This window comes from Purpureocillium takamizusanense, chromosome 8 (genome assembly GCF_022605165.1).
Source record: "Purpureocillium takamizusanense chromosome 8, complete sequence".
NCBI lineage: Eukaryota > Fungi > Ascomycota > Sordariomycetes > Hypocreales > Ophiocordycipitaceae > Purpureocillium > Purpureocillium takamizusanense.
The window spans coordinates 75,279-101,811 of NC_063075.1; the positions used below are offsets into that span (position 1 = coordinate 75,279).

General features: G+C 62.3%; 14 protein-coding genes across 15 annotated transcripts; 8 read left to right on the forward strand and 6 right to left on the reverse strand.

The window, feature by feature from the left end:
- Nucleotides 1-106: 106 nt before the first annotated feature.
- On the forward strand, nt 107-693 carry JDV02_008049 (uncharacterized protein; the record flags this gene model as incomplete). Its single annotated transcript, XM_047989608.1, has 2 exons — nt 107-279; nt 342-693. 2 exons carry the CDS (start codon nt 107-109, stop codon nt 691-693), a joined length of 525 nt encoding a protein of 174 aa, XP_047845611.1.
- Nucleotides 694-1,673: 980 nt separating this feature from the next.
- JDV02_008050 (Unsaturated rhamnogalacturonyl hydrolase) lies at nt 1,674-2,897 on the forward strand (the record flags this gene model as incomplete). The annotated part of the gene is made up of 1 exon (XM_047989609.1): nt 1,674-2,897. The coding sequence occupies one exon, from the start codon at nt 1,674-1,676 to the stop codon at nt 2,895-2,897; it is 1,224 nt and encodes a 407-aa protein (XP_047845612.1).
- A 739-nt stretch (nt 2,898-3,636) lies between these two features.
- Nucleotides 3,637-4,338, forward strand: JDV02_008051 (uncharacterized protein; the record flags this gene model as incomplete). The annotated part of the gene is made up of 1 exon (XM_047989610.1): nt 3,637-4,338. One exon carries the CDS (start codon nt 3,637-3,639, stop codon nt 4,336-4,338), a length of 702 nt encoding a protein of 233 aa, XP_047845613.1.
- JDV02_008052 (uncharacterized protein) lies at nt 3,923-6,231 on the reverse strand (the record flags this gene model as incomplete). Its single annotated transcript, XM_047989611.1, has 1 exon — nt 3,923-6,231. One exon carries the CDS (start codon nt 6,229-6,231, stop codon nt 4,462-4,464), a length of 1,770 nt encoding a protein of 589 aa, XP_047845614.1. The 3' UTR covers nt 3,923-4,461.
- A 593-nt stretch (nt 6,232-6,824) lies between these two features.
- On the reverse strand, nt 6,825-8,179 carry ERG6_1 (Sterol 24-C-methyltransferase; the record flags this gene model as incomplete). The annotated part of the gene is made up of 4 exons (XM_047989612.1): nt 6,825-7,400; nt 7,466-7,787; nt 7,849-7,883; nt 7,967-8,179. 4 exons carry the CDS (start codon nt 8,177-8,179, stop codon nt 6,825-6,827), a joined length of 1,146 nt encoding a protein of 381 aa, XP_047845615.1.
- A 595-nt stretch (nt 8,180-8,774) lies between these two features.
- On the forward strand, nt 8,775-10,389 carry SLT11 (Pre-mRNA-splicing factor slt11). Its single transcript, XM_047989613.1, has 2 exons — nt 8,775-9,128; nt 9,194-10,389. The coding sequence occupies exons 1-2, from the start codon at nt 8,991-8,993 to the stop codon at nt 10,187-10,189; spliced, it is 1,134 nt and encodes a 377-aa protein (XP_047845616.1). The 5' UTR covers nt 8,775-8,990; the 3' UTR covers nt 10,190-10,389.
- MZM1 (Mitochondrial zinc maintenance protein 1, mitochondrial) lies at nt 10,161-10,912 on the reverse strand. The gene is made up of 3 exons (XM_047989614.1): nt 10,800-10,912; nt 10,563-10,745; nt 10,161-10,485 (listed from the first exon to the last, which is right to left on the reverse strand). Exons 1-3 carry the CDS (start codon nt 10,852-10,854, stop codon nt 10,388-10,390), a joined length of 336 nt encoding a protein of 111 aa, XP_047845617.1. The 5' UTR covers nt 10,855-10,912; the 3' UTR covers nt 10,161-10,387.
- A 201-nt stretch (nt 10,913-11,113) lies between these two features.
- zuo1 (Hydroxymethylglutaryl-CoA lyase) lies at nt 11,114-12,762 on the forward strand. Its single transcript, XM_047989615.1, has 2 exons — nt 11,114-11,480; nt 11,591-12,762. The coding sequence occupies exons 1-2, from the start codon at nt 11,187-11,189 to the stop codon at nt 12,635-12,637; spliced, it is 1,341 nt and encodes a 446-aa protein (XP_047845618.1). The 5' UTR covers nt 11,114-11,186; the 3' UTR covers nt 12,638-12,762.
- Nucleotides 12,718-17,405, reverse strand: JDV02_008057 (uncharacterized protein). The gene is made up of 5 exons (XM_047989616.1): nt 17,076-17,405; nt 16,829-17,016; nt 15,433-16,669; nt 14,615-15,370; nt 12,718-14,526 (listed from the first exon to the last, which is right to left on the reverse strand). The coding sequence occupies exons 1-5, from the start codon at nt 17,313-17,315 to the stop codon at nt 12,973-12,975; spliced, it is 3,975 nt and encodes a 1,324-aa protein (XP_047845619.1). The 5' UTR covers nt 17,316-17,405; the 3' UTR covers nt 12,718-12,972.
- A 1,899-nt stretch (nt 17,406-19,304) lies between these two features.
- On the reverse strand, nt 19,305-19,975 carry JDV02_010873 (uncharacterized protein). The gene has a single exon (XM_047992615.1). The coding sequence runs from the start codon at nt 19,848-19,850 to the stop codon at nt 19,539-19,541; it is 312 nt and encodes a 103-aa protein (XP_047845620.1). The 5' UTR covers nt 19,851-19,975; the 3' UTR covers nt 19,305-19,538.
- Nucleotides 19,976-20,086: 111 nt separating this feature from the next.
- On the forward strand, nt 20,087-20,830 carry JDV02_008058 (uncharacterized protein; the record flags this gene model as incomplete). The annotated part of the gene is made up of 3 exons (XM_047989617.1): nt 20,087-20,155; nt 20,507-20,530; nt 20,708-20,830. 3 exons carry the CDS (start codon nt 20,087-20,089, stop codon nt 20,828-20,830), a joined length of 216 nt encoding a protein of 71 aa, XP_047845621.1.
- Nucleotides 20,831-20,883: 53 nt separating this feature from the next.
- On the forward strand, nt 20,884-23,769 carry JDV02_008059 (uncharacterized protein). Its single transcript, XM_047989618.1, has 5 exons — nt 20,884-21,928; nt 22,000-22,298; nt 22,404-22,738; nt 22,816-23,169; nt 23,233-23,769. Exons 1-5 carry the CDS (start codon nt 21,760-21,762, stop codon nt 23,696-23,698), a joined length of 1,623 nt encoding a protein of 540 aa, XP_047845622.1. The 5' UTR covers nt 20,884-21,759; the 3' UTR covers nt 23,699-23,769.
- Nucleotides 23,770-23,806: 37 nt separating this feature from the next.
- JDV02_008060 (uncharacterized protein) lies at nt 23,807-24,351 on the reverse strand (the record flags this gene model as incomplete). Its single annotated transcript, XM_047989619.1, has 2 exons — nt 23,807-24,286; nt 24,343-24,351. 2 exons carry the CDS (start codon nt 24,349-24,351, stop codon nt 23,807-23,809), a joined length of 489 nt encoding a protein of 162 aa, XP_047845623.1.
- A 242-nt stretch (nt 24,352-24,593) lies between these two features.
- On the forward strand, nt 24,594-26,314 carry JDV02_008061 (uncharacterized protein). Of its 2 annotated transcripts, none has more exons than XM_047989621.1 (2): nt 24,594-24,665; nt 24,728-26,216. In XM_047989621.1, the coding sequence occupies exon 2, from the start codon at nt 25,266-25,268 to the stop codon at nt 26,010-26,012; it is 747 nt and encodes a 248-aa protein (XP_047845625.1). In that variant the 5' UTR covers nt 24,594-24,665; nt 24,728-25,265; the 3' UTR covers nt 26,013-26,216. The 2 variants fall into 2 exon arrangements, with proteins under 2 accessions (XP_047845625.1, XP_047845624.1); XM_047989620.1 differs by lacking the exon at nt 24,594-24,665 and having other exon boundaries at nt 24,676-25,126; nt 25,234-26,314.
- Nucleotides 26,315-26,533: the final 219 nt, after the last annotated feature.

The window sequence follows — 26,533 nt, forward strand, 5'->3', positions numbered from 1 at the left end:
TGCAATAAAGCAGGAAATGGCCAGGGAAGCTGACGCGAGTGGGCTTTGAAGTGGCGCTCTTTCTTTACCTTGACCACGCACAGCATGAACCGGATCAATTAACGTGATGTTGACCATCCGACATCCCGCAGACCCAACCGACTTGAGCTCTTTACTCGTCACAATAGAACGGCGCCGGACCGCCCAGGGCAACGGAGAGAACAGACGGCAAAGCTGGCCGCTTTCGCAGCCATTGATGGCGCCACACATGATGCCGCAACGTGCCATCTTTCCGTCCATGTACGTCTCGTCCTTGTACATTTCGCTACGCCGGTCGATTTGACACTCAATGACAAGGCCAGAGCCGTCGTTGATGGCGCTCGTTTCGACCACTACGCTCACTGGCACGGCGGCGTGCTGGACTCGCCGCGCGTTGATGCCATTTCTCGACCAGGACGATGCGACTCGAGTCTGACAACAACCCACGACACACCCGCCGTTCAACAGCTCGCCCCACGAGCTCCCTATGAGCCACAAGTCGATACAAACGGCTTGTCTCCCGACGCTGACTCGCATGCTAGGCAGGACAAGCAGCATACGCCAAAGCGGGACGAGGACAAACTTTTGTCGACAACAACGGGACAGCACTTGGACGTTTCAGATCCGGGCGCGCACACCAATGACGGCAACCCCTACGGCGCACTAGGTCTTTGACTTGGAGGGCTAGGGTTCACAGACAAACGACCAGTCTCTCGCTTCCTCTCCGCAGGAAAGGACATGATTGGGTTCCAGGTCATCATCGCGGAGAGTGAAGAATGGCACGGGCATCACTGGACAAGTCTCATCAGTCTTTCCTCCGATCGGCCGGCAGCCGCGGCATGTCTGTCTTCAATGCCAACACTGATGGCGCCAGTTCGGGTCGGACATCGGGGGCCTCTGCGGCTCGATGGCCCTACGATGCGCCCGCTCATGCGTCTCGGAAGGCGAGACATGCGTTTGCGCCATGAAAGCTGCACGCGCAAACGGGCAAAAGAGCACGTGGAGGAGGGCGGTGGAATGAGTGCCGCCAACATACCGTACAAAGGACCCGACGATGCCGACGTTTTATTTCCGCGTCACGCCATGGTTGTGTCAGGGCGCGAACCAGGGGTATCACCACGGCGTTCTTTTCCTTCACTCGCGGCTGCTGCGCGCCCTGAACTAGCACGTAACGTTACTAACCAGTATGGGCACCATACTCCCTCATCGGTTCTGACTCGGGCGCAAAAAGCTTTATCATCTTGGGCATGGCTTCCGCGGAACACAGAGGTCGAGTTTTTTTGACCCTGTTCCTAGTTGGCACCGGGCCGTCCCCATCGGCTCATCACCCATGACACCCATGTCTCCCGGACGCCGATCGTTTGAACCTTGGTGCCGTCCGCTTACTGTACCGATGCGCAGCACACGCCTCGTAGTTCGCTTTCTAGAAGTCAATTTGCGCAAGGATTGACGCTAATACGGGGCGCAAAAAGGTTGAAATGAAGCCCGTCGTCCTGTATATAAATAAGATGAGCCTGCAGGTCCCTTGGCCAGGCAAGACAGACACTCAGCCCAGCCCATTGTATTCATCCCGCGCCATCGAAAGGTGCAGTGACGTCTGGTTCTGTCTCGCCCTGTTTTTAACCCTCCGACGCCCGGCGATGCAGCCCGCCACAATGTTCGCCGCCATCGTCGCCGCCCTCGCCGCCGCCTTGGCCATGGCGCCCGTCGCCGCCCGGGGATGCGGCCACCAGCCGTACTCGCGGCGCATGCTGGACAGCATCAAGCTGCGGCAGCAGGGCGTCATCTCCTCGGGCGCGGCATCCAGCACGCTCGAGAACGGCATCCTCGCCCTGGCCATGCACGAGACCCTCGCCCAGTACCCCGACGCCCCCTCCCGCGACGACGACGGGCGCTACCTCGTCGGCGTGCTCGACAGCGCGTCGCGGCCGTACACAAACGCCACCTGGGCGGCGACCCGTCCGCTCGACCGCTTCTCCCTGGCCACGGGCATCGAGCGGGCCGTCTCGTCGGGCTTGCCCGTCACGCCCGCCTCGACGACGGCATACGAGGCCATCAACGCGTCCCTCGCCCTGCAGCGGCGCAACCCCGACTCGGGGCTCTGGTACTTTGTCTACACGGAGTGGAGCTACCTCGACGGCATGGTCTCCCTGCTGCCCTTCATGGCCGGCGCCGCGCACCCCAACGAGACGGACATGCGGCTGCAGGTCCAGCTGCTCGAGGACCATTGCCGACGGCCCGACGGCGGACCGCCTCTCCTCGTGCACGGATACGACTGGTCGCGCAAGGCCGTGTGGGCGAACAACATGACGGGCGCGAGCCCCTACGTCTGGGGACGGTCGCTCGGCTGGTTCCTCGCGGGCATGGTGCAGACGTACGAGCGTTACGACTGCGGCGCGGGGTCGTCGTCGTCGGACAAGCCATATCGCCCGCTGTGCAGCCAGGTGCGCAACGTGACGGTCCAGATCGTGGACGCGCTCGTGGACCTTGCCGACGGCGAGACGGGCGCCTGGTGGCAGCTGCCCACGTTTCCCAGGCGCGCGGGCAACTACCTCGAGAGCTCCAGCACGGTGCTCTTCATCTTTTCCATCCTCAAGGGGCTGCGGCTGGGGCTCGTGAGCGACGGCCCCAAGGGCTTGCAAAAGGCGGCGCTGCGGGCGTACGAGTACACGACGAGGGCGTTCGTCACCGACGTGGGCAAGGGGAACGGCACCATTGGGTTCGACAAGACGGTGGCCGTCTGCAGTCTCAACTCGACGGCGACGTACGAGTACTATACGTCTCGGCCGATTCTGCCTGATAGCCTGCTCGGAGAGTCGACGTTTATCCTCGCCGCGTTGGAGGTTGAGCGTCTCAACGGGCACAAACGATGGCAATAGACTCTACTTTGGTACTCTTTTCCGTTCTGCCATGGTGCATGCGATAGCGATGGGCGGGCAAGTTCCAGCCAAGACAGATATCATTTTCAAGCAGAAGCGTTTCAAGGTCCCTGAGATTGTCCAATGTCACAAGTGAGAAAGGGGGGCACAGCACAATGAGGCTCAAAAGGATGATATGGAGAGACTATGACTGTGGTCTGCAGAGATGTGCGTAGCTATATAGCTGCAGACCCAAACGAGGAAGGGCCAAACCGGGATCCCAAACCGGGAGCCCCAAACAGGGAGGCTGACCAATGCCTCTCAACAACAAGGATAGCCGGCCGCCGTTCAAGAGCCAAGCCGTCCCCTCCAAGCGGTGCCCCATCCACCAGCACAGGTCGGGCTGCAGCGTAAATCGCATAGCGGACCGAGTCAGACGTCAACGTCTCTTTGAGCAGCACCACGTAGCGGACCCCGCGGTCACGAGCTTTCAGCTGCGTGCACTTCATACGTAGCCCCCCTTCATCAGCTCGTCCAGGGCTGAGGGGCAGATGACACCTCTCGTCGCATCCCGAGCCTTGGCGTCGGTAGCTGCGAGGAACCCGATACCCGAGCCACCATCTGTGGTCAAAGGGCGCAGGCCCATGTACTTACTGGCGACTTCAAGCTTGAACGCTGACGATACATATTACAAGCGCAACGGCGCGCCCAATGTACACAACTCCTTCGCTCAGCACACGTCTTGTGTACCCCTCCCAAGATGACTCAAGAGAGCGACGACGACGCCCGGTTCTGGGACAAGACCGCCCCGTCATACTCCAAGTCCGCCGTGTCGGACGAAGCCGGCTACCAGCGGACCCTCGACCGCACCGCCAGCCTGCTCCGGCCCGCGCATCGCGTACTGGAGCTCGGGTGCGGGACGGGCTCGACGGCCCTGCGCCTGGCCGACCGCGTGGGCGAGTATCTGGCCACCGACATCTCCCCACAGATGATTCGCATCGCCACCGACAAGAAACCCCTCCCCACCAACCTAGAGTTCCACACCGCAACCATAGCGTCTCTCCTCACCGCCGCCAGGCCCGAACCCGACGCCGCCACCGCCAGCCCAACAACGAGGTCGTCCTTTGACGTCGTGCTGGGGTTCAACTACCTGCACCTGGTGCGCGACCTCCCCGGCACGCTCAAGGGCATCCGCGCGCTTCTCCGCGCCGACGACCATAACGGCGGCGGGCTGCTCATCACCAAGACGCCATGCGTCGGCGAGATGAATCCGCTCCTGAGGCTCGCGCTGCCGGTCATGCGCGCCGTGGGCAGGGCCCCGTACGCGGCCGTCTTTACTGCCGTGGAGCTGAGCGCGCAGCTGGAGGCGGCGGGATTTGAGGTGCTGGAGACGGAGACACACGCGTCGGGGGGTAGGGACGACCATCGGCCGTTTATCGTGGCGCGCAAGAAGAGGGCGTGAGATTTATGCAAATTGTTGCTACGTTTGCGAACGGGTCAAGGTCATCATTGACGTCGCCTTGGGATATTATATCATATCACCGTGAAACTAGCCTTGGACGGCAGCGGGCGGGCAGGCACTCACTCACTCCTCCGCGCCCATCAGCCTCCCCAGGCAAAACTCATACTCATCATCCTCCGCGTCGTCGCCCTCCCCCTCCCCCGACGCAGAGCCGCCACCACCACCACCACCACCCTCATCCCGTGGTGGCAGCAGCACGTCCCTCCACGCCGGGCCCCGCGCCCGCTTCTGCGCGAGGTACTCGTCGCGCTCAACCCCTTGCTCGCCGTGGTCCTCGAGCTCGCCCATCTTTTGCCAGCTCCAGTACCCGCCCGCGTCCAGGGCATTGTCCTTGCCGTCGTCGGTATCGAAAAGGTCGACGCGCTGCTCCTGGTACTCGCCGTAGTCCTCCTCGTCCTCCGACACCTCGCCCACCTCGAGCACCTGGAACTTGGTCCCCGTCGCGGGACCGTACCCGTAGGGAAAGTACTTGGCCGCCCTCGCCATCACGGCCTCCTTGGCCCGCTGCCTGTCTCCCGGCAACATCATCACGGACTGCGCCTCGCTGCGTATTAGTCGCGGGTGCGTCTTGCGCTCTCCCCCTTTCTCCATGTGGCTGGCCGCCCACGCCGCGTACTCGGCCGGGTCGTCGGGCACGTCCTCGAAAAAGTCGGCGTTGTCGTCGTCCCCCCAGTCCAGGTGCACCACGTACACGGGCAGGATGCGCCGCGGGTCGAAGACGACGTACTCGAGCCCCTCGTTGCCGACGTGCGAGTCGGCGCCCTCGTACGCCTCGTCGCTGTCGCGCCACCCGTCCTCGCGGTACATGCGCCGCGCCCGGCCCATGAGCGTCGCGCACACGATGAGCTTGACGCCGTAGTAGCTCCCCGGCGCCGTGCGCCCGCACCACCGGTCCGCGTACGCCAGCCCGAACCCCGCGTCGGGCGAGCTGTAGATGCCGCGCCCGTACGTCGCGCCGCACCGCACGCCGTGCTCCGCCCCCGTCGCCGGGTCGCGCATCCCCGGCCGCAGGAACCCATGCCGCACGATGCTCGACACGAAGCGCCGCTGCGTCCCGTGGAAGGTGAGCCGCGGCCGCGCCAGGTGCTCCACGTAGTCGGACGTGCGGGCGCTGCGGCAGAGCTGCGGAGGTGCGTGGCGGCGCAACGTGCTCAGCGGCAGCGCGGACAGACCCTCGCGGAGCTGGGCGTGCGCACGGTCGAAGCCCACGGCCAGGTCCTTTCGGATCACCTCCTCGACGTGCTGCACGCGGTACTGCGGCGGGATCATGGCGGCCACGTCCTGCGGCGTCACGCCGAGGTAGCGCTGCGCGAGTTCGCTCGACGACAGCGTACTCATGGCGACGCCCTGCTTAATGTCAAAGTCGAGCCGCGGCATCGCCTTTCTCGTCGCCTTCTTCTTGACGGGCGTCTTGCACAGCCGCTTCGCGCGGAACAGCTCCATCGCGCGGTTCGTCTCCTCGACCATCAACGTCACGACCTTGGAGTAGTCAAACTCGGACCCGTCGCAGGCGTCTACCCAGTCGTGCAGCCGTCCGAGCGTGTTGACGAGCGCGCCCTCGGCGACGATGCCGCGCAGCCGCCTGCGCAGGGCGTCGACGGCGTCGATGGGCATGCTGTGGTTGATAATCTCCCACGTCGGCTGCGCAATGGGGTACGCGGCCCCCGGCGTGATGTGAAGCGCCATCTCGCCATACGCAAAGACCAAGGTCGATTCGAGGGGCGAGTCCCATCGACGCTCCGCGCTGATATGTCCCTCCTCGACGAGGCTGTCCGTCTCTTCGTCGCGCAAGACGGAAAGCTGGATGAGGTCATCGTCGGAGGGCTCGGCCATGGCCCTCGGCTTGGACCTGGGCAGAGGGCCAGACGGCCAATGTGGAATCTCTGCACTGATCTCGGGTGCAATAGGTAGTATGAATGACGCTCTTTGTGTGTGTGGGAATTGATGTGTTGGTGTCGGAAGTTGAGGATTTGTCGTCTAAGTCGCAGTCGCCAGTCGCAGTGCAGCAGGGTAGAGCAGTACCTTGATGTATTCTTGACGGCAGCCTCAGCTCCCTCCGTCTTATACAAGACGATGCGCTGCCTTGCGGCGCAGCTGCGGCTCTCTTGACTCACCCGGCGGCGCGCATCAGCCTCCCAACGCTAGGCGGATCCAAGCCGCCTTCACTCAGCCAAACCCACGCAAAAGTCCGCCTTGGCAGGGGAAAAAGTTCAAGAGTATTAAATGATCTAATGTCGTCTGTGTACATGACTCCGTGTCGAACTCGCTGTGCCCGCAGCCTCGAAACGCTCATCTTGATGCATGTTTCCGTCCAGGCTCCGTCTATCCATGTTGTCCGATTCTTCGTCGCTTCCAGGTTGCGCGAAGTGCCCCAACGCCAGCCCCCGAGCGAATATCGTGCTTGCTGCCACCCATCGCCTCCTCGCTCACTGTGTCGGCTTGCGAGCGACCATCAGGTACATGGGTGTGAAGAGCTTCTCGCGGCCGCCGGCGACGAGGCAGTCGGCGGCGAGCGCCAGGCTGTCGGCCGTCTTCTTGGTGCCGGCAGGGGCAATTTTGAGCATCTCCAGGAAGCCCGCCAAGTTGTGGGCAATGGTGCGACCCCAGGTGGTCATGCGCACAATGGTGAAGATGTCACCAATCGATTGGATATAGCGCAGCTCGCCCGACAGCGGCCAGTACCACGGCGAGGGGTCGGGGCGGTCCGCCAGGTCCTCGTTGCGCAGCAGCTCGAAGCCGGCTGCCTTGATAGCGTCGAGGGCCTCGCTGACCTTGCACATGTTGGAGATGCCGTCACCCTGCTCGATGCCGAGACGGATCTCGCGGTGGTGGAGGTTATCGTTGTCGTACTCGTCCGTCATGAGCCACTCGTATACGCCAAAGACGCCGCCGGGCTTCAGCACGCGGAAGATTTGGCTGTAGATGCCCTCGAGCGTGGGCGCGTGCACCGTGGCCTCGATGGCGTAGACAGCATCGAACGTGTTGTCCTCGAATGACATTTGCTTTCCGCAGGTTAGCACGCAGCACATACCTCTTACGACGGGCTCACATGAGGGACCAGACTAACCATGAAATCGCCCTTGACAAAGTCGAGCTGGTGCGATAGGTTCTCCTTGGCGGCGTAGTGGGTGGCGCGCTCAATCTGATAGTCGTTGTTGTTCAGGCCAGTGATGTGGGCGCCCGTGAACTTGGCAATCTCGCGGGCAGGGCCGCCGACGCCACAACCAACATCGAGGACCTTCATGCCCTCCTTGATGCCCATGCTGTGGGCGAGGTAGTGCTCGTGACGGGCAATGGCCTGATAGAAGGGCTCGCCGATCGAGAAGCGGCAGAAGTGGAAGGACTGGCCCCAGCCGTACTCGTACAGGTCGGTCGCGAGGTTGTAGTAGCTGGGCGAGCGGGTTAGATCGAGGTGCTCTCGTGGTTCGCCGGTGGGAGCGTTCAACTCACTGTCTCGTCAGGGTCGCGTACTCGGCGGTGCGAGCCTGGAAGAAGCGCGGTCAGTTTTGCCAAAGAAAGGACATCGTCGACGACGATTGTCAGGGGCGGAGATGCCAGGCAGACGTACGGCTCGCTCCTCGGCCGTCTCGTTGGCGGCGGGCTTGTTGTCCCAGTGCTTGAAATACTCGTCGACGGCAGCCTTCTTGGCGTCGGCACCCTTGGAGAACATGGCAGCGATGCCACCGCGGGCCTGGGCCGACTTGCCGTGCATGGCCTTGTTGAAGGCAGCATCGCGGCTGTGGTCCTCGCGCTCAAGGTTGGAGGCGGTGGAAGAAACCATGTTGAAGGTTTTGCTGGTCTGTCCGAGGGAGAGGGGCGGGCGATGCGGCGGGACGAGGACAATGAAGAAGCAGCGGAGGCAGGGAGAAGAGGAGAAGAAGAGAGACGGAGGGATCGAGGGGGAGGCGTCGCATACGTTGCGAGGGATCCTCAGTGGAGGCAGGAGGGTTTAATACTACCTATGGAGATGGCCTGACCCTCCATGCTGCGCGGCTTGGGGGGCTCGCAATTTCGCGGCCGCCGCTTTTTTTTCCTGTTCGTTCCCACATGCCAATTGGGCTGCCCCTGACTACCTGCACTGTTTCCTCCGTTCACTGCTGTATCGCTAGTGCTGGGGGTGGCGCCAATCTGAGATTTGCTGTGCACTTCCCGCTTCAATCTGGGGGGGCGAAGGCTTGATTGGGCAGGCGGTGGGCCAGCGACACGAATACGAACGCGAACCCTGGCGGACGTGGTTTGGGGCGGGCGTGAATGCGAGCCAACCTGGTTGATCTGAAGGCCTTCAGCAGCCTCTGCGCTGAGGTTCACCGGAGGGACCTGCCAAAGGCGCTAGTTCCACAATTGAGTCGCTTAGTCATTTCGTCCCAGATCGTTATCGATAGCGATGGATGAGACTTAGTCAGCGCTCAGCACCTTGCTCTGCCAGTGGCGGTGGCACTTTGTTGGCCGACCAGCAGGCGCGCGCAGGGCTGGCTGGCCAGCGATAAGATTCTGACCAGACAGACAGCAGACGGCCGCTGCTTCAGCCAACCTCATCATCACCGCGTCGTCGCGCGTTGTTGCCCGCCATCGCCGTCGCCGTCGCCGTCATCATGCCGCCCCAGATCAAGCAGGACCTCAACCGCTCCGGCTGGGAGTCGACCGACTTCCCGTCCGTCTGCGAAAACTGCCTGCCCGACAACCCCTACGTCAAGATGATCAAGGAAGACTACGGCGCTGAATGCAAGCTGGTAAGTCTTCCTCGCTGCCCACATCTGTCGCGCCCTTGATGATGCTGACGCGCTATTCCCCACAGTGCACGCGACCGTTCACCGTCTTCTCGTGGAACGCCGACCGCAACCAGGGCCGCAAGAAGCGCACCAACATCTGCTTGACGTGCGCCCGCCTCAAGAACTGCTGTCAAAGCTGCATGCTCGACCTGTCCTTTGGCCTGCCTATTGCTGTGCGCGACGCGGCCCTCAAGATGGTCGCGCCCGGGCCCCAGTCCGACATCAACCGCGAGTACTTTGCCCAGAACAACGAGAAGCTCATCGAGGAGGGCAAGGCCGGCGTCGAAGAGTACGAGAAGACGGACGACAAGGCCCGCGAGCTGCTACGCCGCCTGGCCGCCAGCAAGCCCTACTTCCGTAAGGGCCGCACTGTCGACGCGTCGGAGCTGGCGGCGGCCGAGGGCAGCACGGCTGGTGGCAACGTCGCGGTAGGCGCGGGCGTCGGGGGGCCAGGACCGATCCGAACACGAGACACGCGCGCCGCTCACGCTGCCGGGGCCCGGCCGCGTGGCGGAAAGGGCCGCTTCCCCAGTGCAGCCCAGCTGCCCCCGAGCCCCAAGGACTGGCTGCCACCGGACGACAAGAACATCATGTCGCTGTTCGTCACGGGGGTCGAAGACGACCTGCCGGAGCACAAGCTGCGCGACTTCTTCAAGGTGCACGGCAAGATCAAGAGCTTGGTGTGCTCGCACATGTCGCACTGCGCCTTCGTCAACTACGAAACGAGAGAAGCGGCGGAGAGAGCGGCGGCCGCCTGCCAGGGCCGCGCCGTCATCGCCGGATGCCCGCTGCGGATACGATGGGGCCAGCCCAAGGCCATTGGCACCATGGACAGAGAGCAACGCGGCCAGATGTTGCGGGACGCACGCATCGCCAAGCCGCAGGGCCACCACCGTGCCATCGAGGGCGGCACCTCACAGCCGGGGGCTGGCGGTCAGGCCCGGATTGCGGCTCCGCCGACGGTGGCAGCGCCGCCGGGGGCCGACGAGACACCCAACTATGCCAGCCTCTCGGGCGACTAGCCAAGCCGCCTCAACGGTCATCATCTCTAGCATTCTCAGTGCACGGCGTTTGGGTTTGGACGTGAATACGAGCGGATAGAAGAGCAAAAGCGATGGGTCATGCATCTCATTTGGAATGAGAGGGTATCATGTTGTCGGCGTATATTGTACAGGTAGTGGTACAGTTTAGTTCAGGCTTGGAATCTCCACAAAGAGGCCTCATTTGCAGCCGCATCCTCCGCCCCCTAGCGTGCCCATGCTGCCCATCTTTATGCTCTCGTTGTCCCCCCTCTCGGTGTGCTCGTGGATCCGTAGCTCTGCCGACTCTTGGTTAGCCTTGCACCGCCGCCCGCCCATTCAGGAGGAAGGGGGGAGAAGGGCGGTGGTGACGCACTGTAGGTGCCTTCCTCGTCCGCGGCCTTCCTGCCCTGGACGACGTTTTCCCGGAGAAACCTGGCGACCTCGCCTGCATGCTGCAGCGCAGCCTGCGCGTCGGGGGCGGAGGCGTCGAGGGCGGACCGTTGGCGGAACTCGTGGCGGATCTGGTCCTGCGCGGCGGCCAGGACTGGGGCGTCGCCTGCGTTTCCTAAGTCAGAAAACATGTCGCCAGTTTGGCGCTGAAGTAACTCACCCTGGAAGGCGATGCGCGCCGCGCGCATGAGGTTCCGATATGCTACCAAAGCCATGGCGACGGGGTCTGGACGATCGCCTGGTTCAAGTCGCAAAAAGGCAGCCTTCTGGTTGTCAAAATGTTTCCATGGTTCCATTTGAAGCGCCCGACGTCCTGTCGCCGCGGAGCCCGAGTTCAGCCGGTTTCCGGCGGCCACTGAGGCGCCAGCAGCCACATACGGCGGACCGCTTGCCGCTGCCCATGGCGCCCCAGCTCGTAATCAGCCGCCACAGCGAACCCGACCCCACCAAAAATTTCCATCCCCTACTGTCGTGCGCAGGGAAAAAAAGTTGCAGCTCGAGCGCAACCTCTCATTGTCCAGCAGCTATTGAAGCCAACACCGCAACCATGGCATCGGCTGCGCACATCACCATCCCGCTGCCGCTCCTGCCCGAGGGCTGGAGCGCCGAAAAGGACTTCAAGGCCATTGGCCAGCTGTCGGGCGCCACGCAGCGCAGCATCGAGCCCGTCGGCCCTCACTTCCTCGCCCACGCCCGCCGCTCCCGCAACAACCGCACCTTTTCCGAGGACGACCGCATCCAGGCGCAGGAGAATGCCAAGAAGATTGAGGATGGTGACGAGAGCGACGTTAGCGAGCCCGAGGACCCCATGATGCTGCAGTCGCAGGCCAAGGACTGGAAGGCAAGTCTTTCCCTCATCCTCCCCCCCCTTTCTCTCTCTGTGTGTGCCTCTGGGTAGCACATGAGGAGTCAATTTCTTTCCATGGCTAACTTCAGGGCACCCGGGAACAGACTCAGGACCACTACAAGGTGCTCGGCATCTCCAAGTACCGCTGGAAGGCCACCGAGGAGCAGATCAAGAAGGCGCACCGCAAGAAGGTGCTCAAGCACCACCCGGACAAAAAGGCCGCCCAGGGCGCGACCGAGGACGACCAGTTCTTCAAGTGCATCCAGAAGGCGACCGAGGTGCTGCTCGACCCCGTCAAGCGCCGGCAGTACGACTCGGTGGACGAGGAGGCCGACGTCGAGCCGCCGACCAAGAAGCAGCTGCAAAAGGGCGGCGACAACAGCTACTACAAGCTGTGGTCCAAGGTGTTCAAGTCGGAGGCGCGCTTCTCCAAGACGCACCCCGTGCCGACGTTTGGCGACGTCAACTCGTCCAAGGAGCACGTCGAGGACTTTTACAACTTTTGGTACAACTTTGACAGCTGGCGCAGCTTCGAGTACCTCGACGAGGACGTGCCCGACGACAACGAGAACCGCGACCAGAAGCGCCACGTCGAGCGCAAGAACGCAAACGCCCGCAAGAAGAAGAAGGCCGAGGACAACGCCCGCCTGCGCAAGCTGCTCGACGACGCGTCCGCCGGCGACGAGCGCATCAAGCGCTTCCGCCAGGAGGCCAACGCCGCCAAGAACAAGAAGCGCCTCGACAAGGAGGCCGCCGAGAAGCGCGCCGCCGAGGAGGCTCAGTCCAAGAAGGAGGCCGAGGCCAAGGCTGCCAAGGAGGCCGAGGAAAAGGCCAAGACGGACCGCGACGCCGCCAAGAAGGCCAAGGAGGCGGCCAAGAACGCCGTCAAGAAGAACAAGCGCGTCCTCAAGGGCTCCGTCAAGGACGCAAACTACTTTGCTGCCGACGCCTCGGCCGCCCAGATCGACGCCGTCCTCAACGACGTGGAGCTCGTCCAGGGCAAGATCGACCCCGACGAGATCGCCGCCCTCGCCGGCAAGCTCAACGGCCTGACGGTGGCCGACGACATCAAGGGTGTCTGGGCCGGCGAGGTCAAGCGCCTGGTCGACGCGGGCAAGCTCAAGGAGGGCGAGGCCAAGACGCTGGCGTAGAGTGCTAGTGCTGCTGCTGTAGGTGTGATTTTTGGTTCGATAGAATAGACGGTACACATGACTACACGGGTCTAAAAGGTGGAGAGATGGTAGTGTCTTAGGTAAAAATACATTTTAAATGCCCTAAACGCCTTTGATGTGTATGTGGTATCTGTATGTGTGTGAGGACTAAGTATATGAGTGAAGTTTGCACATGGAGGCGAGATGCACGTGCTACCCTGCATTTGATTCTATCCCAAGACGCCAACGCCAACCATCGTGAGTCTATCAACGCACGCCCTCTTGTCCACGACAGCAACGTCCCCGTCGCCAATACGCATCAGAGGAACCAGGCCTTAAGCGGCCTCCCGGTCGAGCGACTGCCCCAACACCATCTCGTAATACAACCCCTGCTGGTCGAGCAGCTCGTCGTGCGTGCCGCGCTCCACGATGCGGCCCTTGGCAAACACGAGGATGACATCGGCGTCGCGCACGGTGCTCAGGCGATGGGCCACGGCCACGGTGGTCCGGCCGGCTGAAGCGCGATCGAGCGCCTCCTTGACGACCCTCTCCGACTCGGTATCGAGGGCCGACGTGGCCTCGTCGAGCAGCAGCATCTTGGGCCGGCGGACGAGGGCGCGCGCGATGGCGATGCGCTGCCGCTGGCCGCCCGATAGCGAGAGGCCCTGGTTGCCGCACGGCGTGTTGAGTCCCTCCGGCAGGCTCGCGACAAAGTCCCAGACGTTGGCGGCGCGGCACGCAGCCTCGACCTCCGCCGCCGACGGCTCGCCGCGCTCCACGCCCAGCGACACGTTGTCGCGGATCGAGCCCTGGTACAGCACCGGCTCCTGCTGCACAAGCGCCACGTCGCGCCGGTAGCGGCACCGGTCCAGCGTCTTGATGTCGGCGCCGTTGACCCGCAGCTCGCCCGACGTCACGTCGTAGAAGCGCTGCAGCAGCGCAATCATGGTCGACTTGCCGCACCCCGACGCCCCGACGAGCGCCACCATCTTGCCGGGCCGCATGGTGGCGTCAATGCCCCGGAGCACCTTGATCTTGGGCCGCAGCGGGTACGAGAACTCGACAGCGTCGCAGACGACCTCGGTGCCCTTGGCGCTGGCGGTGGCCGTCGTCTCCTTTTCGTCCACGGCATCATTGCTGCTGCTGCTGCCGCTGCCCTCATCGTCAAAGGGCGCGTCAAAGAGTAGCCGCTGGCGACGCAGGCGGAAAATGTAGTTGATGGCGCCCCGGGCCTTGGTGATGCTCGTCGTGTACTGAAATAGCATCGCGGCCGACTCGCCCGAGAAGACGACGGCGATGAAGACGGTGTAGAACTGGTCCGTCGAGTACTCACCCGTCGACACAAGCTTGCTGCCGTACCAAAAGCCCAGCGCCATGGCGAGAAAGGACACGGATTGACTGAGTGCGTAGAAGAACATCTTCCACCCGAGGCTGCCGATGGCGGCGCCCGCGATGCCCCTCAGCCGCTCCTCGTAGCGCTCGACGATGGCGCGCTCGAGCGCCAGCGACGACACGGTGCGGATCCCCATGACGGCCTCGGCCGCAACGCCGCTGCTCTGCGCAAAGCGACCTGCCGTGTCGTCTTCAAACTTGAACTCGAGCCGGATCCGCACGTAGCCCGCGCCCACGAGCACGGGTAGCGCCCCGAACGCGAGCACCAGGCCCAGCTTCCACCCCACGGCGATGGCCAGCACCGATGACGATACCAGGTTGACGACGTTGATGACGAGCAGCGCCACATTCATAGACAGCAGCTCCTGCAGCGACGTCGGCTCTGACGCGAGCCGCGACACAAGCGCCCCGGTCGAGTTATCAGTGTGGTCGAAAAAGGTCATGTCCTGCCGGAGCGTGTTGTCGAAGATTTCGCCGCGGTAAAACTTCATGACTGTCTGCAAGCCTATTGTCAGTCTGACGCGCGTGCCATGGATGGGAGCGAGAAGAGGGAGGGGGGGGGGTTCATTCAGGGGCGTCGCTCACCTGCGCCAGGATGTTTGCCAGCCATCCCGCGATAAAGTACGCCACAAAGTTGGCCAGAGCGACCACAAAGAACATGAGGGCAAAGAAGTTGCCCCTGCTCACGTCGATGGTCTCGAACGAGCGCATCGTCTTGGAGAAAAGCACAGCCAGCGCCGGGTATGTCCCGCCGCCGATGAGGCAGCACACCATGGTCACCGCCATGGGCCACCACAGAGACCGCTGCTCCCTCAGGATGAGAAACAGCCCGTGCAGCAGGCCAAAGCCTTTCTCGTCCGCTTTGGCATTTGCGCTGGGGATGGTGCCCGTCGTCGAGGCCCGCGTCAGCGCCACGTCTAGATCCGCAGGTGGCTTGCCCCGTTCCTCGTCACTGTCCACGTCGCCGTCCTCGGCCGCGTTGCCACCGCCACCGCCCTTGCTCAGGTCCTGGGCCTGGACGAGTCGGGCGTAGGCGCCGCCATGGGCGATGAGCTCCGCGTGGGTGCCCGACTCGATCGTCTCGCCCTTGGACATGACGACGATGTTGTCGGCGTCGCGGATGGTGCTGAGGCGGTGCGCAATGACGACCATGGTGCGCCCCTTGGCGACGTTGTTGAGGGCCGCCTGCACAATCTTTTCGGCGTTGGGGTCGAGGGCGGAGGTGGCCTCGTCGAGGAGCAGGACCTTGGGGTTGGAGATGATGCTGCGGGCAATGACGATGCGCTGCTTCTGCCCGCCGGAGAGGGAGGCGCCGCGCTCGCCAATGTACGTCTCGTAGCCCTGCACTCTGTCGTTAGCTGGCGATGCAAAAGGAAACACGATGGGGGGTGGGAAAAACTCACCTTGGGGAGATCCTCGATAAAGTCGTGGGCATACGCAGCCTGGCAAGCTTCACGAACGAGACGTCGCTTCCCGTCGTCGTCGAGCTCCACCATGTCCGTCCCCGTCAGCCCGTCCACGACATTCTGGTATATTGTCCCGCTAAACAAGGTAGGCTCCTGCTGGACGAGTCGAATGTTGGTTCGCAGCCACTGGAGGTTCAGGTCCTCGAGGCGGTGGCCGTCAAGCGTGATGGAGCCGGCAGAGATGGAGTACCAACGCTCCAGCATGCCAAAGATGGTGCTCTTGCCGGAGCCGCTGGCACCCACAAGGGCCGTCGTCTTATCCGATGGGATGTCGAGGTCGAGGCCGTGCAGTACGGGCACGCCGGGACGGGACGGGTACGAGAACCGGACGCCGCGCAGCTTGATGTCGCCCCTGAAGTTGGGGATGCGGGTCCCCTCGGTGGAGAGCGAGTCAATGGCAGAGCGGCGGTCGATGACGGCAAACAGGTCCTGGGCCGCGGCGGTGGCCTTGGAGATGGCAATAGTCTGGGGCGCGATCTGGGTGAGGGCCTGGGCGGCGACGAGGACGGCGAAGATGACGGTGACGACGGTGCCGGGCTGCTCAATTTCGCCGGTCGAGTACATGCGAATGCCCTGCCAGAAGGCGAGGGCGTAGCCGGCAATGACGCAGAAGAACTCGACGGGGAAGAGAATGGCGTAAATGAGGCTCTTGCGCTTGCCGACGCGCCGTGCACGCTCGAGGATGGCGCCGAAGCGCTCAACGAGCTTGGGAAAGGCCCAGAAGGCGTGGGCGGTGCGGATGGTGGCGAAAGCCTCCTCGGCAAGGGAGCCGCTCTCCGAGTAAATGTCAAACATGCGGTATTCGAGGACGGTGTCCTCGATGACGCACCAGACGGTGACGACGAGGTTGACAGGCACGATGGCGAGGAGGATGAGGGTGAGCTTCCACTGGACGGCAAAGGCGACGACGAAGGCGGCGACAAAGCTGGAGACGGCCTGGACGGTGAGGCCGAGCTTTTCCGAGATGCCGTTGTTGACGAGGTTGCCGTTTGTGGTTATTTGGCCCGACACAGAGGACGAGGGGGCGTCGAAGAAGGAGATCTCCTGGCGCAGCGTCTGGCGGACAAAGTCGACGCGCAATTTCTTGGTGGTACGGATGGCGGTGATGTTGACCAAGATGGTCCAGGCATACGTGAGGGCGAATTTGGCGATGAAGAGGTAGACAAAGTAGAGGCTGCGCGTGAGGGTCAGCGACTTCGTGTACGGGCCAGCATTTCTAAGACAAAGCAAAGAAAGAAGGGTAGGTAGGAGAAGAGACGACGACACGTGGAATTGTCATAGTTCCCATTCTTTCCACTCGGTCCATCCCGGGGGGGAGAGAAGGTAGACGTACGTGTACTTGCCGACCTCATCCATGTAGCCATCGGGCGTCAGGTCGCCCGTGACGAAGCGGTTGAAGACGTTGATGAACTTGCCAAAGACAATGTCCATGAGGGGCAGGACGGTGCCGGCGGCGATCATGCAGACGAGGGCGACGGCGTTCATGAACCAGCCCTTGGTGTCGTTGTACGTGAAGACGCGCTGTCCGCAAGCCCTCGTGTCAGTCGGCTGCTCTCAAAGGCTAGGTTCCAGTCACTGACCATGAAGTACTTGAAGCTAGAGTCGTCGCCCTTGCGCTCCTGCCGCGAGGACGATGTCGGAGACGCTGCGCTGGGGTCGTCATGCTCCTTGTCCCCAACGTTCTTGTCGTTGCCGCCGTCATCGTTTCTCCTGATATTCGCGTTGGCCGTCTCGGTCCAACCTGCGGTGAGGCCGTCCTCGGCCACCTTGACGACAACGGCCTCGTCCACGGCGACCATGCTCGTCGTCGGCGCGGCCATTATCGAATGCCGGTGAGGGCCGGCCGGGGTTGCTGGTGTCGCGTGGTGCCGGAGGCTCTCATTTGCAGTGCCAGTCGCCGTTCAACGGGGAGGGAGGGCGTGAAGGCCGTGTCGTTTTAGGAGCCAGTAATAATAACAGAGAGTAAAAGAGGCTCTCTCGGCTTCATTCAATCGAGGACATGGACAGACGCGTGGGGTGGGGGGTATATGCTTAAATATACAGTACAAGTCTGAAGAGAGAAGAACATGGGTGCGTGCGTGGACAATCGCTGCGGGTACGGTACTAAGGTAGGTGGGCAGCCCTACGACGAAGCCACGCGCGAGACTCATTATTGCCTAGTAGAGTCAATGACGGTCGGCTGGCCGGCCGGGCGGCGGTGCGACGCGGGAGGGGGCCAGGATGACGACGAATGCACCTTCCTCCGCAGGGGAAATGGGGGAAGGGGAGAAAAAAGGACGAACAAATGCCCCAAAAGGGGAAACATCGAGCGCGCCAGAGCAGGGTCCTTGCCGCCACCCAGAGGAGAGCACGTACGAAGTAGCTGGGGAGGGTCGCATTGGCACCGTTTGGCACATGCCTCTTGCGCTTCAATGTAGAGCCTTTTGGGGGTCCGAAGGTCCGCTCCATGTCCGCTCCGGGCGTCTTGCTCGGCCTGGCGGACAGTCCGGCGAGGTGCGGCCTTGAAACTGTGGGGGGGAAAGCGGACGCGAATACGCGGCAAACCCCCGGCCAGCGTGGGCGTACCAAAAAGTGTACCCAGAACGGGATGCCTACTACGAAGTAGTTACTAATCTGAAGCGTAATCCCGGCGTGAATCACCATGTCTTGGCTTTCTTGGCTCAAGAGCTGTCCCGCTCGTCGTCGTTGCGGAGCGGACATGAGCAGCACAGTTGAAGCTTTATCAATCAGTTCATGCTTCCCAGGTGTGGCAGTCGCAACAAGCTCTTTGAGAGTCTACTCCATCGTCACCTTCTCCGCCGGCATGCCCATGATTTGTCTCCCCAGCTCCACGCGTCGAGTGCGTAGTACGAAACACGAACCTGGATGCGGCCGTCAAATGCGGAAGACAGGACCGGCGGAGTGCGGACCTGCTGGGCATTTCCATTCCCTCATCCACGCTGCCCGCCAGCTTGTACGAAGTATGTATGTACTACGTAGTTCATCCGGAGCCGAGTCCGAGCCTGCATGTCTCACTTCGGCGTGCCGGTGTTGCTCCCGAGCCAGGCGGCGGGCGGACGGGCGGGCGGAGGGTTTCCAGGATAGTCGCTCTTTGTTTTCAGCACATCTAGTACCACTGCTCAGCGGCGTTTACCTACCTAGGTATACTGTAGTTGTACCAACGCTTCGCCCATTGAACGGGACCGCCACCATTACCTAGTAGTAGTAGTGATGGCGCAAGTACCAATGTCCAGCAACCCGGGCCGGATTTTTGTCGGCGCCGTCGTCCTTGAGTTGCTCACCGAGCCGCCCTCCTTCCCACCCAAGAAGTCGAGACTCTCTCATCATCACAATCGTGCAAACAACCTTCACTCCACAATCATCACCAGCACCACCACCGGCGCTGTGCCCCCAACCCCACAGCAGCAGGAGTCTGCAGTAACAAAGCCCACCACCAATAAACCCACGAGCGAAAACCGGCAACGACGCCACCCATTCGTACCCGCTTTCCCCGCGTGGCTTCCTCCTCGACTCGTGGGCTCGGTCTCCGCGGGCCCCGCGGCTCCCGACTGGGCCGTATATGGCGGACGGACCATCCATCCGGGGCAAAGGGCACCTTTGCACTTTCGTTTGCACGCAAATACGCACGCACACAGACACCGACACCGACACCGACGGCACGCAACGCCCTGTACGCAAACACACACACCGTTGATCCCTCCCCCCCTCCCCCTCCCCTGGTGCCTGTCGTGACTGGCCATTCACCGAGCTTGACCGACGGGAGTCAGCAGCAGCCGCAGCAGTTGGAGAGACACAAACCAGAGAAGAAGACCCTTTGTTGCGCAGCAGACGATTGGGACCCTCCCAGCCGTCACCACTGCACACCCCCCCGTCTCGTTTCTTTTTGGAAATCACCGCCCGTCTCTTTTCGTGTCGCTGCGGCACCATCACTTGCATACATTCTCATACGCGCACACCCGCTGTACTGGCCGGCTGTGCAAGCACAAACTCTCGACAAAGGAGTCTCACCCCCACACCGAAAGCTGCTACCCACGTGCTGCCGCCTAGCTCCTGCATTGACCCCTCGCACTCTTCACCGAGAACCAGAGACAACTCTCCCCGCCAAGCAAGCAAGGCAACACAACATAGGCCATTACAGACAGACAGACAAACAGACAGTGTAGGACCTGAGCAGCCTGGCGACCCATCACATCACCCGCCAGACGGAAAACAGCCTTGATGGGCGACCCAAGCCCTACACCACACCGACAACCACCACCGCCGCTCCAGCAGCGCCCATTGATGGACAAGGCAGCGCGGACAAACCATCGCAAGCGGCTCAACCGAAGTAGCAGCAGCAGCATCAGCATCAGCATCAGCCATTCGCGCTCCCCGACCGTACGCTACTAACCGGGCAGCTGTGCTACTGCTCCTACTACCCCTGCCGCTACTACTGCTGCCACTCACCAGCAAACGTAACGCACCGCTCTTCACACAGAGACGGGGCATATACTCTAGCTCTCTTTTCCCTCGTCTTATATATACGTTGATATATATACTGTGTATATATATATATCAATAGATCTACACAAAGTGTACATCTACAAGGACCATGCAGGGCGGCGGCTCCCTCGGTCTCGCCTCCTCCGCGGCCGCCGACGACGCGTCCGGACGCAGAGCTGTACGTTTCCTTGCCCCCCCCCCCCCCCTTCTTCTCCTCTCTTCCCCCAATCCCCTTCATCTCTCTTTCTCTTGCCCCCTGCCGCCGTTGTTCGGTGCATACTGCCGTACACCTCGGTGACGTCCCGTCGTGTCGTGTCGGTGAGTAGCCGTGCCCACGGGCCCATCGTCACATCGGCCCGCCCCTGGCACACACACACACGCACGCACACGCACATGGCCCGCCCGCTCGCGTGGCACCGGCGGGCTGCTGTTCATCACACAACACTCAACCCTCTACTCGCCTTCCGAATGAAACCGTCCCGATCGAGTGCTGACCTGCGTCTTGCGTTTGCGACCGCTCTTTTTGCAGTGTGACCAGTGCCGTCTCCGCAAGGTACGTGCGTTTTTGTTTTGATCCCTTGCCCGCCACTTACACCATCCTCCCCCTTCCCCATCCCACGATTCCCATCCCACCATCCCCAAATCGGACCCGGCCATCTTTGCCAGCTTCCTAGAGACCAAATTCAGTCCCTTACTTACTCCATTTTTCTTCGTTCTTCGCCATCGTTAGATCCGCTGTGACAAGGACTGGCCGTGCTCCAACTGCCGCACCGCCAAACGCTCCTGCACGTCCACCGGCGCGGGCCAGCGGCCCAAGGAGCCTCGCCAGCGCGTCCTCATCTCCTCGCAATAGTAAGTCGACTCTCTCTCTCTCTTGTCCTCATCAGTCTTTTTTTCTCTTTTCTTTTTGGCATCTTCTCAATCCACCAACGAGTGGGAGAAAGGGGGCGAGCGGCTGCGTATTTATCAACTCCTATTGTCTTGTTGAGGCAATTATGTCCTGTCCCGTCACATGCCTGTTGCTCATATATCCCTCGCCCCTTCAACGACGCCGTGCCACTCGCAGCCCGGCATCGTTGCAAGTACGCGCTCACTTACACCGTAGACGCACCCCCCTCCTTAAGAATATCGCTCATAACCACCTCACACCGACCTGCCTGTGCCCCTCTTGCCGCGTCTAGCCACGCATTCCATCGCCCAACCTTGCCGACATGCGCTTGACCTTGCCCCTGCTCCCTATCCTCACGCTTCCCCGGGTATCCTGCTCGTACTCTATCCTCGACGGCCTCGTTCGCCCACGGACATGATCCGTGGGGCTGCCTCCCGCCCGTCAATTCCCTCATACTACCATCGTCGTCCCTTGCCCTCGTCCAACGCACGCACGCACCCCCCGCAACAAACATCATGACCTGTGGTCTCCTCCGATGCTGACACCCCCCTGGTGAGCGCAAGATAGATCAGATCGAGTCCCGCCTCGGCAACATCGAGACGCTCCTCAAGGCGCTCGCCTCGCCCGCCGCGCCGTCGTCGGCCCTCGTCGTCGACCATGCCCGCTCCGGCAGCGTCAGCCTCAGCGGCAACACCTTTGTCAACACGCCCGGCACCGGCACCGGCAGCAGCAGCGCTCCCACCGGCGCGTCCACCAGCGCTGCCGACTATGAGAGCAGCGAAGAGGAGTCTGCGTTTGGCGGCGACAGCGGCCTCACGGCGCACACGGCCTTTGCCTCCGAGTTTCTCGAGCGCGCCGTGAAGCGCACCTCCCTGCGCGAGGTCAACCCCAAGATGGAGGCCGCCCTGGCCAACCTGAGCCAGCTCGTCGAGATGCAGAAGCGCCGCTCCATCAGCCACGGCCCGCGCTTCCCGCTGCAGAAGCCCGTGCCCCCGGGCGGCATCTGCAAGCTGCCCATGCCGCCCATGGACGCCGTTGTGAACCTCCTCAAGCACGCCAAGGGTGAGTTGGTAGAGAGATTGTCCCGGACGACAACAACATGCTTGATGCTGACTTTCTCTCGTGTGGGACAGCCGCGCCGCCGACCCTCTTCACCATCATGTGTTCGCTCGTGGGCCTGTCCGACTTCTCGAGCCTCTGTCGCATGGTGTACTTTGCAACCGAGGACTTTTCCGATGCCACCTTTGTCATCGTCAACGCCATGCTGTACAACCTCTTCATGGAGCAGCACTCGCTCGCGACGGAGCCCGTGGCGCGCGACGAGTACCACTCATACATGCAAATGTGCCGCGCCAATCTCGAGACGAGCCTCGCCAACACGCCGCTGTTTCTGTCGTCCAAGGTGGAGAATGTGCAGGCCCTCCTGCTTGGGGTAAGATTTCCCCCAGTCCCGGTTCTTGCCGCCGTGCTTGGCGCTGGGATCCTTGTCCCTCGCGATCCGTTCCGTAGTCTGTAGTTGACTGATCCGTGCCGTCAGGCCCTCTACGCCGTTGACGTGTCGCGACCGTCCGTCGCCTGGCATCTGAGCTGCATGGCTGCCCAGCTCTGCCAGACGGCCGGCTACCACCGCTCCGAGACGCTCAAGCAGGACCCGCCCGCCACGGCCAAGCTGAAGCGCATCCTCTTTTGGCACGTCTACACGCTCGACAAGGGCCTCGGCCTGCGCCTCGGCCGCGCGCCCGTCATCCATGAGTGCGACATCGACATCCCGCGCGTCTTCGAGTTTGACGGCTTCGGCCACTTCGAGTCGTCAACGATACCGACGCTGTGGGTCAAGATCAGCCACCTCCAGAGCCGGATATACGAGCAGCTGTGAGTAAAGCACGAAAACATGCATACATGCTGCATCGCAGCAAGTAGCCAGATAGACGCTGACACCCCGGCCACAGGTACAGCCCCGCCGCGCTGGCGAGCACGCAGGCCGAGCTGGTCGAGCGTGCCCAGGCCCTGGCCAAGGACTGCCGCCGGCTCGAGGTCGAGTCCGAGGAGTGCCGCGAGCAAGTGTACAACTATCTCCGCGCCGTCAACTCGTCCGACGTCGTCGATCTGTTCCTGCGGGGCGACGAGGTCCAGTTCCAGGTCACGCTGACCCTCGTGTACCGTGTCATCCCCGCGCCCGAAGGGTCCGTGAGCCGCTTCTGCGACGAGTGCCTCGACGTCGCCCGCAAGGCTATGAAGGTGCACCAGCAGTGCACGCAGTCGACGAACCTGGGCAGCTATTTCAGGTCCATTTACGTCCACTGGTGAGTGTTGCTTATGACGCGCCTCGTGGGTATGTATGAATCTGTGCTGACTCTAGGTCCAAGGAACCTGCTCCTGACGCCCTTTGCCCCTTTCTTCGTCCTCTTCTGCTACATCATCGAGACGTCGTCGCTCGATGACCTGAAGCTGCTACAGGAGTTTGTCACCTCGCTCGACGAAGCCCGAGACTCATCCGAGACCATCGAGAAGCTGTACCGCCTGTGTCAGGTCATGTGCGACGTGGCGGCACTGTACGTCGAGGCCAAGTCACAGCAGCAAGAGGACCAGACCATGGTGCCCATTGGCGACGAATTTGAAATGTACTTAAGCCAGCTAGGCTTCATGCCGTCCGAGGACCAGGCCATGGCCCAGGCGCAGGATAATAGTGGCGGCCCGCCGGCCGTCAACGGGCAGGTGGCCCAGATCGCAGACTGGTTCTCGGGCAACCGCAACATGATGGGCCTGCTCGAGGAAGATCTATCGCAGATTGAGTCCTATCGGTGGGGGATGCAGCACCCCAATAACATGTAACGCCCCTGTGCGCCAACGCTTCCCGAGACAAATGACCATACCTCAAATCATCATGACCTTCTGCGCCATCGACTAGTAGTTTGTACAATCGTTCGTTCCTTCAGCCAGTCAATTAGTAGGGTGGCGCGGGTTGTATCGCTTGTAGTCATCCTCGTTGTCGGTGTCGCTGTCATCCAGCATCGGCTCAGCTCGGGCGACGGGTGCCACGACAGGCGGCTCGGACCTTACGACAGGGAGCTGCTCGGGCGCGGGCTTCTCCTCCTCCTTGGGCGCAAAAGCGCTCTTGAAGCCGCCACGCTTGAAGCCCGGCTTCTTGACACTCGCGTCCTTGTCCTTGTTGTCCCCGAGCTTGATGCTGACGAGGGCGTCGGCCTTGGCCTCGGCCTTGCGCGCGCGGGCGCCGGCGTTGGGGTCGCGGACCATCTGCTTCATCTCCTTGAGGCGCTGCTTGTGGCTGTGATCGTAGCTGCTGAGGTGGGCATCGTATTCGTTCATGCGCGAGTAGCCCTTGGAGCAGAGGGTGCAGTAAAACGACTTTTGGGCCTCGCGGGCGGCCGTCGTCTGGGGCGGCGGGAGCGTCTGGTGGCGCTGCGCGAGGAAAAAGTCAGCATAGATCTCACGGCTAGAAAGGGAAGAAAGCTTACGGGAGGCATGGCGTATCTCGCGGGCGATGCTATGATGCTTCGTGATGGTCGGGCGGATGCAAGTGAGTGACGTGACGTGCGCGAGGTTGCGGGAAGCTGGTCGTGGGGCTGGAGGCTGGCAGTAAAGTGGAAGTAAACAGCGGCGGTATCGAGGGCGGTGAATGTGGATGGCAGTGAATCAGCGGGGCGTAGATACCCAGTACTACTAACGTAAGTAGGTACCTTACCTACAGCTAGGCGCTACCGCCCACTGAGACGCTGGCAATACGCGCTGACAGCCGCCGCCGTAAGCGTCAGGTCCCTCGACACTTGACATCACTGAGGTGAGCCAGACCTCAACAACTTTTAGTAGGTACCTGAAATGATGGATTGACGGGCAGCGCAGGCCAATCCCCCACCGCCACAGCCCGACGTCACATCGCATCGGAGGCTCCCGCCCAACGTGGCGCTGCCTCAACCCGCGACAACCTCACCTCCTCCACGTCTGCCACCTTCTTCCACTCCTTCTCCTCTGCGTGAGCGGACGCACGCCAACGCCACCACAGCATGGACACGCCAGGGCGGCGCGACGATCGCCGCGACTCCTCGCAAACCCTCATCTCACTACTGCAGCTCGATCCGTCGCCCATCGATTCGCCGACAGAGACATCGCCGCCGACGCCATTGAGCGACCAAGAGCCGTCGCAAACATGGGACGAGGCCAGCGCGAACGCCGACAAGGCCGGCCCGACCGCAGGCGCCCCAGGTCTGAGCGGTAGCGGCGGGCATGGCGCCATCTTCTACCGTTTGTCTCGCCCCCGTTCCCTTGAGGCTGGGCTACTTGGCTCAGCTCGCCAGGTACTTTTGTCGAGCGACCGAGCGAGTGCTAACTACTTGGTGGGACGGATCCAGTGACGCGCATCCAGCGATACTCGAGCTACGCCATGTCTGTCTTCATGTCGCTGCATCTCGCCAACGTCTCCCTCATCCCCGCCGTGACGCGCTCCGTCGCTGGCTCCGAAACATACCTCCTCATGACGCGCGAGATCTACCAGACGAGCCTGACGGAGCCGCTGCTGGTGGCGCTGCCCATGGTCGCGCACGTCGGGGCGGGCGTGGCGCTCCGGCTGCTGAGGCGGTGGCAAAACATGAAGCGATACGGGGGCGGCACGCCAGGCCTGTACGGGCTGCGGCGGATGCTGCGCGGCTACCCCGGGTCCAAGGTCCGTCTGTGGCCGCCGCTGAGCTACATCTCCATATCCGGCTACGCCATGACCGTCTTTTACGGCGCGCACGTCGTCGTCAACCGGCTCCTGCCGCTGGCGGTAGAGGGCGACAGCTCCAACATCGGCCTCGCGTACGTGGCGCACGGCTTCGCCCGGCACCCGGCGACGGCGTGGCTCGCGTACGTGGGCCTGATCGGCGTCGGCTGTGGGCACATGGTCTGGGGCATGGCTCGGTGGCTCGGGGTGGCGCCGTCGACGCAAGGGTGGCTCGGTAAAGACAGCGTCGCCGTCGACAGGGTGACGAAGCGACAGCGGCGGCGCAAGTGGCTGACGGTCCACGGCGTCTCGCTGGCGCTGGCGGCCCTGTGGGCAGTAGGCGGACTGGGTGTCGTCGCGCGCGGCGGGCCAGCAGACGGATGGATCGCAAAAGCGTACGATGAGCTGTTTGCGAGGGTGGGAATGTGACGAGTAACGAGACCTAGGCAGGCTTGTACGGACTGCGTTAGTACAGAGGCGGAGCGGCATCGGGCAGGGCGCATCTCGGGACGGGAGTCGATTTGTGACCAGAGTCTTTCGGGCCATGTACGAGGAGTAGTAGATACAGGTAGTTGGTTTACAATGCACGATGCTGCAAAGCAGCTCGCTTGGGAAGAGAAGCGATGCCCCGCAAGGGCGGCCGCGGAGGCGTGCCCGGCGATGGCCTCGGCACGCGGCAGCTGAGCCGAGCGAGAATGGCATCTTGATCAGCCCGATCAAACACGCCCCAGAACCCGTCATCTTCATCGTTCGGCGCCTCATCAGCTCGGCAGGGCCGGGGGGACCGGGTCTCTCGGGGACACTTGGCGGTCTCGGCGAGCCCAAACGTACAATAGGTACTACTACCACGTACGTAAGAGTCAGCCCGCAGGGTGATGAGAAGTGTCTCCCTGCACCCGTGGGCCACGTCTGAGGAGAGGAGCATTCCTACTGGGTGGGCAAAGGCACCA